This window comes from Sebastes fasciatus, unplaced genomic scaffold (genome assembly GCF_043250625.1).
Source record: "Sebastes fasciatus isolate fSebFas1 unplaced genomic scaffold, fSebFas1.pri Scaffold_81, whole genome shotgun sequence".
Classification (NCBI taxonomy): domain Eukaryota; kingdom Metazoa; phylum Chordata; class Actinopteri; order Perciformes; family Sebastidae; genus Sebastes; species Sebastes fasciatus.
This window is the reverse complement of record NW_027428269.1, coordinates 1-12639: the sequence shown is the minus strand read 5'-3', so window position 1 is coordinate 12639 and position 12639 is coordinate 1. Positions and strand designations below refer to the sequence as shown.

Genomic DNA, 12639 nt, shown 5'->3' with positions numbered 1-12639 from the left:
ACATGCTACCGCTATGAGACGGTGTGTAAACACAGAGAACATCAGGGTGGAAAATAGAAGATGTGAAACAGTAGTCAGTTCATTATTTCTGCTAAAAGACACCTGATAAACGTATGGAAGTAATCAGAGTAATGGTATATTATTTACTGTAGGAGCTGTCTCTGTGTTACCATGACTACAGACCGGTTAACGTTACACTCACCAGAGCGTACCGGAGCTGAGACTTTCTCCTCTACCATGTCATCATAACTGCAGGTGGAATTAAAAATGCTGTGAATAATTAATATTGTCACCTGTCTACTCAAATAAAGTTTGACTGTGAAACAGAAATGTGTTGTGTTGCTTACAGTCACTATTTACTACCTGTACTCTTCTACATGCATGATATTAAATATATACTATAAAAAAAACAAAGTTTGGAAACTTGTGTTTGGTGGATTATTTCTCTGTTGTATCAATGCTAATGGTCATTGTATTTTACATGGTTGGAAAGCCTGTTTATTTACCTTCGCAATGATGTCCCACTTGTAAGGATCAGGCATTTGTGGGATGAGCAGCACAGCTGATGATGTGGGTAGCGCCCAAGAACAATGTTCCAAAATGCTCCGTCAATGGTAAACAGTGTATTCTCCTGTTCAATAATCAATAATGGTTTAGATTGAATGATTGCTTTTAGTGGAGTAGCTAAGCTGAAATATTCACAACAATTATGCATTTTGTGATAAAAGCAACACATTTTGGCACAGATGTAGTTTATATGTTATGAAAAGACATAGATACCGTATACTGATACCATAGATTTGTCAAATGGCCGCCAATCATTAAATCATCATGAAAGCTGTGATGAAAGCAAAGAGGTTAAGTTTGAGCGTGAAGTGACCATGCTCCTTTTATATGTTTTTATTTTTTATTTTTCTCAGGTTAAAAGCTTTTAAAAAGCCTCCTTAAAGAATAAAGAGGGAAAAAAATGTCTGTGATCTTCTGACATCTGATCTAATCAGCTTCAACACACCTGGGAAATCATCAAGTTTTCTGCAACATTTAGGAATATTTAGCGCCTTTTTGGCGGCCATTTTGAAACATTGCTGCCACGGCCCTCAGGGGCTAAATTTTCAGCACCCAGATATCTATATCTTTTCATAACATATAAACCTACATATGTGCCAAATGTGTTGCTTTTATCACAAAATGCACAGTTGTTATGTTTAACTGTCCCACCGATTGTCCCATCATGGGACAGTAAATCTCATCTCTACGTACTGACTGTTAATGTTCAGCTCAGTCTGTTTCCTGACAGACAACTATTCCAATAACAGGTGAGGTGCAGTCATATAAAATATCAACCTATGGTGTAATTGAAGCTCTAAGTCCATCGAGACAATAAAAACTGAGCGGTGCAGGTCATATCTTTGAGAGTGACTGCAGAGGGCAGAGTGGGACTACCATCAGATATTCATAGTGTTGCTACAGGATGGAGGATCCAGTCTGGCTACACAACCAACCTGGTCTGGCATCTCTGTGCATGGCATCATTGCTATAATGTTGTTATCCACTGTCTAATTTAGAAAACATTTTAGGATAAAAATGTCAATTTCTTCCTTTGGTTCATCACAGTTTACTCAGGCATAGTAACAGTCTCAATGTTACATACACTGGGGATGAATTCTCTGAGGTCTTACCTATCCATAGAGACCAAGATCATGCAGATAGACCTGGTAGATGTGGAGCTATTCTTCATTGATTTTGGGTATGTCTGTCTAGGAGAACCACACCTTCCAGCCCCCTGTAGGGCTTAAGAGGTTAATGCAATATTTATTATTTTTCTGCAACTCTTCAAAATAAGCCTGGTTCATACTGAACACTGTGGATCTTTTTGCAAGAAAAACATTGTGTTTATTAATTAATTTAGATTGAGTTGATCGAGTTTGTGTATTAAAAGATGTGGTTCTTAAACCAGCAATATCTCAAACACAAAGGAGGCTCTCCTCTAAAGCACGTAACGCTGGTGCAGCTTCATGTTATTAATATATTACTGCTGACGCTGTGATGGTGAACCACCTTCTCTACTTATATTTAAGGTCGATCACCTTTATCTTTAGCACGCATGAACTCGTGTTGCACACTTCTTTTTTTGGATCCAAACCAGTGAGATTATTATCTGCACTATACCGTAGCAGCTCTGTCTCACATAGAGATATTTCCAGATCTACAATTTAAACCAGAAGTGATTGAAACAGGAAGAGGAGGTTCTGACCTACATCATGTCTCAGCTGTGTGATGCTCAGACAGTCAGCAGCAAGACGTCATGGAGGTCACAGCTCTCTGCATCAGACTAAGTGAGTATTCACACTTTGTGTAACTCTCTCTGCTGATAAATATGTTCACTGTGTGAAGTACAGCTCTCTTTTTGTCTCTCCAGTGGTGGAGGTGTTGGTCCTGCTGGTTGTTAACCACGGTTACTTGGCTCAGAAAACTGGTAAGTTGCTAAACTTTCTGCAACTACGGTCACTTTTGACTCTCCCAAATTAAAAAAATCAACCTCTATGAATTTTAATTTTAACCATTAGAGTTTTGTTTGTATACCGGCAATATTATACATATATATCTGTTTATGTTTATTTTTTGTTTATATCTTATATTGTGTATCATATATTGGAAGAAATTAAATTTTTTTATTCTTATTTTATTCTAAGATTTTAATTATTCTATTATTATTTGTACTGCTTATTTGCATCAACAAACCAAAGCAAATTCTTCGTGTATACCTGATACACCTGGCAAAAAAAAAAGATTCTGATTCCGATTCTGAGTATATAAACAGGTATAAAAAATGACATACAGTATAGTGGAGAATTTAATCTGTAACATGTTTATTTTTTATGGTTTTCATCACTTGTTCCAACTATTTACTGCAACAGTGATCATTTTCAAAATTTTTCTTTTTTAATTTCTACAATATTTTAATTTCATATTATTATTATTAGTATTATTATCATTATTATAATAATTATTATCGTTATAATTATTATTGTTATTATTATTTATATTTATATTTATGTTTTATAAAACATTTAAATTAACTTGCATCAACCTTTGTGCATCGTAAATATCGATATAAAAGCACATTTTTAAAAATAGGGGATTTCATGATTTTCTCTACATCCTGAAAAATGTAGACAGTAACCATAGATGTCAGTCTTCATACACAAAAACATATACATATGTTGTGTTTTATGACAGATATTGCAATTCTAATGTCTAATGTCTTGACATGTTGCGGACATTTTTGCTAATATGTCAGATAAATGTCAGCTAGCGAGGTGTGTTTTGTTAGCTTTAACTCTTAGCATATAATCTACATGAATTCAACAGTAATATGAAGTTATTGTTTAAATGTTACTGAGCTGTATGGTGAGAAGAAGAGGATCTTGAGTGTCACCATGTTTCACTACAGGGACTTTAGAAAATGCCCGTCGTTGCAGAATCATCATGTTTCTGTAAATGCATGCTGAATATTTAATTTGATTTGCTCTCTCTGTTTCTCTGTCTGCAGCTTTTCCTCGTGTTCGTCCAGACAGACTGCAGTTTTTTGAATATGAGACCGTCCGTGTGGACTGTGAAGAGTTCGGTGGATTGACTGAGTGGAGAGTGATGACGAAGCTCCACAAAAGTCCAACAAACTCTTACTGGAACTCCTCAGCAGCATCCTGCACCATTCATCCCACCTTTGAGAGACACAGTGGGGAGTTCAGGTGTGAAGATGAAGGAGGCAACACAAGTGCTGCTGTCAACATCGCCGTCACTGGTATGTTTAACAAGTTATACATTCAGTTCATGTGATGCAGTGACACAGTAAGCTCAATTTAGGACTTAGGAAAGGTCAACAGTTCAACAATAGAACATTTTGATGTGAGTCAGTTCATATTTAGCGCGACAGTATTATGTTTTCAGGTTGTCCGTCCGTCCCATTCTTGTTAACGCAATATCTCAGGAACACCTTGAGGGAATTTCTTCAAATTTGGCACAAACATCCACTTGGACTCAAGATGAACTGATTAGATATTTGTAGTTAACCTCTAAAGCCCTATAGGGTGCTGGAAGGTCTGGTTCACCTAGTCAGACATACCCAAAATAAATGAAGAATAGCTCCACAACTAGCAGGTCTATCTGCATGATCTTGGTCTCTATGGATAGGTAAGACCTCAGAGAATTCATCCCCAGTGTCAGTAACATTTGATAGTTGATAACACCATTATAACAATGATGCCGTGCACAGTGATGCCACTGAATTCATTCAGCAACTCCTCGACTACGAGTGAGCCAAAGCAGATATAAATAACACAAAGCACATAGATTCTATAAAGGTTTTAGTCAGGATAGGACCAGGAGGACTCTCCATCTGGCACACTTGGATACCCAAAGTGTGCCAAATGGGTTTTCTACCTCTTGAAAGGGAATCTGGCTCTAAAATACTCCTGATATCCACTACAGGAGGCTATGGGCACACAATGGAGCCTTTGGCCATGACATTTACCCTGTACATCATCACATTCTACCATTGTGCATCATCACATTCTACCGTTGTGCATCATCACACTCTACCATTGTGCATCATCACATTCTACCATTGTGCATCATCACATTCTACCATTGTGCATCATCACATTCTACCATTGTGCACAGTATAACATCAATAAAAAAAACTACTAAATTGTATAATTTTGACTCCAAATGGAGTAGTTTTATTATAATAATGAAATATGATGAAGTAAAACTTAGATAATAACAAATAAGATCAATAACAATGTAAATAAGATAACAAAAAAGAATTATGTACATTCAATATAAAGCTATTATAAAGTAAAAATACAATTTCTCGTGCGTTGATTTTGTAACTAAAATATTGAAATCATTGTCAAACAAACATTGTTTGGACTAAATCCACTTGGAGTGTTGTTTTAGTCGCGTTAATCATTAATCAGGCAGTCAATCCGTCGTTGTGACCTTAAACTGCGGGTCAAACCACGACTGTTCCGGCAGAAATTAAGCCTGATTCTAACATTCATTACATTTTTTTTTTTTAAAATAGGACTTTATCTGCAAAGTGTCTGAGTGGTTTAATAGAGTCAATATATGTAGAACATCCTCTAGCACTCCAATAACTTAATCTAAAAGGCTGGTATTAGGAGAAAATGTATGGAGCGAGGTGGAGAAAGCAACACTCATAACTTAAATTATATATATATTTATATGGATATTTTATATACATATAGGTTTTTTTAAGAAATAGTGTTTAACATAAAATATCTTTCTACCACGTTGTCCAGCTGGTTCTGTGATCCTGGAAGTTCCTGCCCGTCCCGTGGTGGAGGGATACGACGTGACTCTTCACTGTAGAAAAGAGATAACTCAGTCAAAACACATTGCTGATTTCTACAAAGATGGTTCCGACCTCTGGACCCGGTATGAAAACAAATTGATGATCCAAAATGTTTCCAAGTCTGATGAAGGATTCTACAAGTGCAGCATCTCTGGAGCCGGAGACTCCCCACAGAGCTGGCTGGCTGTTTCACAACTAGATAATGGTGATTTGTTTTTGCTTTTTTGTGCACACATGTTTTCTTTTTCTCTCCGGGTTGAAGATAGATGATGAAAGCATGTTTAATATTTTCTCTCCAGCAGCCGACGAAGACACTGATCCTCCCCTTGGTCTCTCTCCTGATCCCCCCTACCTGCTGTGGGTTGGTGTCGGTGTTTTAGTGGTGGCTCTGCTGCTGTTGGTGATGGGACTACTTCTCAGAGGTACAGCAGCACTGTCTCCTACAAACTACATTAAATGACTTTATGTTGGTTCTTTCTTTTCACGTCTCTCCTCCCTGCTTCTACCTCCTCTGCTCTTCATCTTATCCTCTAAACTACTGAGTTCTTCTTCTTCTCCTGTTTTTTTCTATTGATGACATTTTATCTTTTCTGTCCTCCAGTATCGGTCTGTTTGTCGTCCGGGAAACAAACATCTCACTCACCCGGAGATCACACAGGTGAGAAACACCAACCATGTAAGACATAATGTAGAGCGAGCCGGTCATTGTTGTGAAATAAACCCCGACAGGGCGATGCCGCACCTCGACCTGAAGGGGATTATTTAACAACAATGACCCGCCAGCTCTACATTATCACACTTATTACACACACACACCCCATGAGGCTTTACTAAACATAACCAAGTAGTTTTAGTTTTGTTTTAACCACATATTTGAAACAGTTTAAAACTGCGACTATAGTTTAGCAGTTTGGGAACGTAATTTTGTAGGAGACAGAGTTGGCTACAGTGTTACAGTATGTCTTTGAAATGTCTGCTGTTACTTGTTTGACCTGTCACTGACATCAGTGATGTGACTAATCTGAACTAATCTGACCTATGAAAGATGTTGACAGTGTGTTTTGTGGAGATTACCAGATTATGATTGTCTCCACTGATCCAAACAACAAGACAAAACAAAAAACGCTTCTCTTCTGTTGAAGCATATTGATGAAATCACAGATTTGAGTCACAGTATTGAGGCTGTTGTGGAAAAATAATTTTGGAAAATTCATTAAAAGCCTATTTGTTATAAACTGAGATGATTGGAAATAAAAAAACTGTAAGAAATGGAAACATGAGGAAGAATTATCCTAGAAGTATCTGAATTTAAATTGTGAAACCCGGCTGGTTAACAGTAACACGTCTTGTGCTGCAGGTCAAATGGATCTGTCGGTTGTATTGTACACTGATGTCACCAGCACACGGAAGAGCAACCAAAAAAGTAAACACACACACACACACACACACACACACACACACACACACACACTTGTTGTTGAACACAGTACACAGAAACAACCTTTTTGTATGTATTTATTCATCTTATCGTCGCTGCTCATAATACCAACCCTGCTGGCTAACTAGCTAAGCTGTGTTGCAACCAGTGATCAACCTGCTGAAGTGAAGCCAATGCTGAAGTGCCTTAAACCTGCATTCTCTCTAACAGCCAGCAGGGGGCGACTCCTCTGGTTGCTAAAAGAAGTCTGATTATATAGAAGTCTTCTGACACATTTTGAATCAATCAATGTTCCTCAGAGAGTTTCCTTTTTCTGGTCATTTGCTCCACTCTTTTTTTCTTTCTCAGGTGAACCACTGAGGAGGGACTCCATGTTGCTGTCTACTGTCGCTGTATACAGACGTGTTAACACATCAAGCCGTGTGTTGATTTACAAAGTCTGAAACTCTACTGCTGATCAAGAGAAGCCAGGAAACTCATCGCCTGTTGTACACTGTAGAAAAAAAGGAAAAGTTAGGAAAACTCAAAGCAACAAACTTCAGCAAAATTTTAAGTTAGGCAATTTAACATGACATTTTAAATTTTGCTTTTGAGTTTGTTCAACTTTCAATCATCATGTTCAACATAAGTTGCAGCAATTTATAATTTCACATTGTAACAACTTTGAATTCTCCGTCTACTTTAATACGAGTTAGAGTAATTTAAATCTGTACATACTACCCACTTCCTTTCAGTTGAGTTAATTTAATGTAATAAATTAGAGTAATGCGCACTGCAACAGTTAAGTAGCTGTGCAAATGCTTCAATAAAACTACTCCATTTGGAGTCAAAATTATACAATTGAGTTGTGTTTTTATTGATTTTATACTGAGCACAATGGAAGAATGAAAGGGGGCTCTCGATTAAAGCCCGTAACGCTGGTGCAGCTTCATGTTATTAATATATTACTGCTGACGCTGTGATGGTGAACCACCTTCTCTACTTATACTTAAGGTCGATCACCTTTATCTTTAGCACGCATGAACTCGTGTTGCACACTTCTTTTTTTGGATCCAAACCAGTGAGATTATTATCTGCACTATACCGTAGCAGCTCTGTCTCACATTGAGATATTTCCAGATCTATAATTCAAACCAGAAGTGAAACTGCTGGTTGTTAACCACGGTTACCTGGCTCAGAAAACTGGTAAGTTTCACTTTATTAATTAGCCGACAGAAGCTGCTAAACTTTCTGTAACTACGGTCACTTTAGACTCTCCCAAATACAAATAAAAAAGTCAACTTCTACGAATTTAAAATTTTAACCATCAGAGTATGTAAACAGGTACACAACATGACATGAAGTGGTTAAGAATTTAATCTGTAACATGTTTTTTTTAAGGTTTTCATCCCTTGCTCCAAATACTTACTGCAACAATGTTGATTTTATACATTTTGATTTCATAATTTCTATAATATTTTTATTAATTTATTTATTCAATATTATTATTATTTGTATTATTATTATTATTATTATTATTTATGTTTGATAAAACAATTAATTAACTTTTAGCAACCTTTTGTGCATCGTAAATATTGATATAAAAACATATTTTTAAAAATAGGGAATTTCATGACACCAAATAAGTTGTGTTTTATGACAGATATTGCAATTCTAATATCTTGACATGTTGCGGACATTTTTGCTAACATGTCAGATAAATGTCATCTAGCGAGGTGTGTTTTGTTAATGTTTAACAAGTTATACATTCAGATTATGTGATGCATACAATATTCACTCCTGAGTGACACACAATATATTGTGTTTAGGAGGATAGAAAAACAGTCCAAGACTCAAAATAAAAGAATGAATACATCACACATATACAATATTTAACATTAAGTACAGAAAAAGCAAATATTTGTTATTTTTTTTTTGTTTTAAAATACGAAAAAAATAAAGTTCATGATCTTTATGTTATAAGATCTCACTATTTTTATTGCACTTGTTTTATTATTTTCCCCGCAAAGCGCTTCCAGCTAGAAAAGTCAAAATGAATAAATAATAACATGCAACGATATATTATAATAGAATGGACCGTGTTATCCTTGTTCTACACATAGTACAACATGTTAAATAATGTTAAACATAAGATATCTTTCTACCAGCTGGTTCTGTGATCCTGGAAGTTCCCGCCCGTCCCGTGGTGGAGGGATACGACGTGACTCTTCACTGTAGAAAGAATAAAACTCAGTCAAAACACATTGCTGATTTCTACAAAGATGGTTCCCGCCTCGGGACCCAGTATGAAAACAACTTGATGATCCAAAATGTTTCCAAGTCTGATGAAGGATTCTACAAGTGCAGCATCTCTGGAGCCGGAGACTCCCCACAGAGCTGGCTGGCTGTTTCAAAACTAGATAATGGTGATTTATTTTTGCTTTTTTGTGCACGCATGTTTTCTTTTTCTCTCCGGGTTGAAGATAGATGATGAAAGCATGTTTAATATTTTCTCTCCAGCAGCCGACGAAGACACTGATCCTCCCCTCGGTCTCTCTCCTGATCCCCCCTCCCTGCTGTGGGTTGGTGTCGGTGTTTTAGTGGTGGCTCTGCTGCTGTTGCTGATGGGACTACTTCTATGTAGGAAACACAGAGGTACAACAACACTGTCTCCTACAAACTACATTAAATGACTTTATGATGGTTCTTTCTTTTTCACATCTCTCCTCCCTGCTTCTACCTCCTCTGCTCTTCATCTTATCCTCTAAACTACTGAGTTCTTCTTCTTCTCCTGTTTTTTTCTATTGATGACATTTTATCTTTTCTGTCCTCCAGTATCGGTCTGTTTGTCGTCCGGGAAACCAACATCTCACTCACCTGGAGATCACACAGGTGAGAAACACCAACCACGTAAGACATAATGTAGAACGAGCTGGTCATTGTTGTGAAATACACCCCGACAGAGCGATGAAACCCCCCCCGATGACCTCAAGTTGTTTTAATATTTAGGTCAGATTTCTTTCCATGCATTTATTGTGTAAAGCTTTCTGCCTGTCTTTGCTATACATGTGCTGCTTATTTAGGCATTATTGTTATGTTTTTTTAGATAAAACAGCAAATATGTGTTTTCTCTTTTCTATGTTTCTGTCTCAGTAGAGGACAGAGTTGATCCACACCGGCCAACACGTGCTGTTGTCAAAAAACAAAGGAAGAAGAAAGGTACATTATATTACAGCTTTTAGTTAGAAATGCAGTTTTAAGTATAATGTTATAGATGCATGTGTACAATATATTTAACACCCCTAATTATGATTAAACTAAACAGCGTGTGTTTTTATGTTTCAGTGTCAGGTGGTGACCGTGCAGGTGATCCAGACCGTGTGACTTATGCTGCTGTTAGAAGCCAAAAGAAGAAGAAGAAAGGTAGTTTATATTATGTTACTTCTGCTTCACTGTTAACTGGTATTTACTTCCTTGCATAATAAGACTATAGCAAGTCTGTCATGCAACATGTTTTCTCTCAAGTAATATAAAATGCAATTATAAATGAATGAGTAGGTTTTGAAGCAGCTTTCTCGCTGCAGCAGTTGTGGTTTTGTGTCACATCAGTTTTGAGAGGCGACACATTTAACACCCCACTGAAATACTACACCTACTTCAATGAATTATTTTCAGATATGTCTGCAGAAGACTGTGATGCAGGTGATAATTTGATCCTCTCAGTTTTAAACCACACGGGGAAACCACAGACTGAAACAAAGGGCCCCATCCCCAAGTTTAATATGGTCAACAGTACAAGAAGCTATGAGGTTTGAATGAGTCACTATGTATCATACACCTTTAACCCTCTGAGACCCGCCGACTTGACTGTCTTTCAGAGGCTCTAGTAGGTTCAGTTTTGGCATGGCCATTTTCAAAGGGGTCCCTTGACCTCTGACCTCAAGATATGGGGAAAAAATTGGGTTCTATGGGTACCCATGAGTCTCCCCTTTACAGACATGCCCACTTTATGATAATCACATGCAGTTTTTTTATTGTCTCCTATTCTAAAAATGGTGTGTTTGAATATTTCTGCATACTGGGGTCGCTAAACAGTCTTAAAATTACATAGATTGGGTCTCACCGTAAAGCTGAGCCTCTTGTGGATCTAATGAGCCCAACTGTATTCATGTGTGATGATGTTAGTCCCCATAGGAGACATTTCATTGTAGTGAGACCTGACGTCACTGTATACAATGACCTGAGGTGACCTCTAGGATAATCACAGCTTCATGAAACTTTACAGGCACAAACTAGAGACCTAGAGCATTCAGAGGATGGTTGGATCAAACTAGAGACCTAGAGCATTCAGAGGATGGATGGTTCAAACTAGAGACCTAGAGCATTCAGAGGATGGTTGGTTCAAACTAGAGACCTAGAGCATTCAGAGGATGGTTGGTTCAAACTAGAGACCTAGAGCATTCAGAGGTTGTTTACACAACACAAGTGCTCGCCATCCAATCGCTGAAAAATGCAATTCTTGCAGAAATCTCCAAATGTCAAAAAATGTTTGGGTCTCGGTGTCTTAATGTGGTATTTTGGAGGGATTATTGATCATTTTTATAAATTCTGGAGTGATAAAAAATGGTTAAATTTAGCACCAAATCTGTATAACAAATGGTATCAACCCAAAAATTGCTGCAACAACTTATTTTATTTATTTTAAATAATTAATTAGTTAATTCATGTTTATTTCTGATTTATGACTAGAAGAACTTGACACATAGCACTGAGCTGCATCTCAAATTAATCTTCAGGTTCTCAGTTTTCAGATGATGTACACCACTTCTATGTGACATCTACTGTTGACCTGCTATCTCCCCTAAAAAAACCCTGGACCCCCCTAAAAAAGACTAAAACGGCTCTATTGTGGGTCTCAGAGGGTTAATGGAAACTGTGTGCCTCACAACCTAAAGAATGCTTCATAGAAAGTTGTAAAATAATAAGAATAACAAGACTTAAATATTCAGTAAGTTGTGAATAAAATCGTATTTGATTCCCAAACAGGTACCAAGTCACGTCGACCAGAAGAGAGCGTCGTCTATTCTTCAGTTCACTATAGGTGAGACTGACGCTGATACAGAATCGATTTCTTCTAATATTACAGTTTATGTACAGCTGACAATATGAACCATAAAATCTTTATAATAAGTTCAATGAAATGTCCTCAACAGTCGTTATTTGGATGTTTTAACACTGTATAATAACCATAATTTATGAATCAATAGTTAGTTAAACTTAGTTAATTGTTATTTTACTGTTAACAAACAATGAAATGATAATTAATAGTGTTTACTAATTATTAGATATGCTATAATTTGTTATTTCATCAATAGTTTGTGTGATTTGTTTGTTATTAACAGTTTGTTGTTGAACACATTATAACATTTTATATACCATATTAAGTATTTGTTAATGATTACCAAATTATTTGTAAACCTTTAATAAACTGTTTTTAAAACATCTATAAACATTACATTTTTTTATTTCTTATATAATTGTTGTAATTTGTTGAAATGTAAACAAAAAAAACATACGAAAAATGTACAAATGTGTTATTTTTTGGGCCGTCAAAGTTAACGTGCTAATAACGCCATTAATTCCTTTAACGCGTTAACCCAATCGATACTTCGGAGGTTGTAGCGGGCTCAGTTTTAAAGCTAGAGTGAAGATACTGGTATCATATGAAACTAGAAAAACCTAATGAATCCATTGGTACCAACCATGTCATACTAGCTATATATACTAGCAATATATGTATTTCACACTGTATCTGTGTGTCTATTTATAGCTCTGATTCGCC

General features: G+C 36.6%; 1 protein-coding gene and 1 long non-coding RNA gene across 2 annotated transcripts; both read left to right on the top strand.

Moving 5' to 3' along the window:
- The first annotated feature begins 2313 nt into the window (after window positions 1–2313).
- Window positions 2314–9718, top strand: LOC141763872 (uncharacterized). Its single transcript, XM_074628644.1, has 5 exons — window positions 2314–2476; window positions 3554–3805; window positions 5328–5585; window positions 5680–5802; window positions 9633–9718. Exons 2-5 carry the CDS (start codon window positions 3652–3654, stop codon window positions 9716–9718), a joined length of 621 nt encoding a protein of 206 aa, XP_074484745.1. The 5' UTR covers window positions 2314–2476; window positions 3554–3651.
- Window positions 9719–9928: 210 nt separating this feature from the next.
- LOC141763873 (uncharacterized) lies at window positions 9929–12010 on the top strand. The gene is made up of 3 exons (XR_012593187.1): window positions 9929–10016; window positions 10143–10220; window positions 11844–12010. It is a non-coding gene; the product is annotated as an uncharacterized LOC141763873 (long non-coding RNA).
- Window positions 12011–12639: the final 629 nt, after the last annotated feature.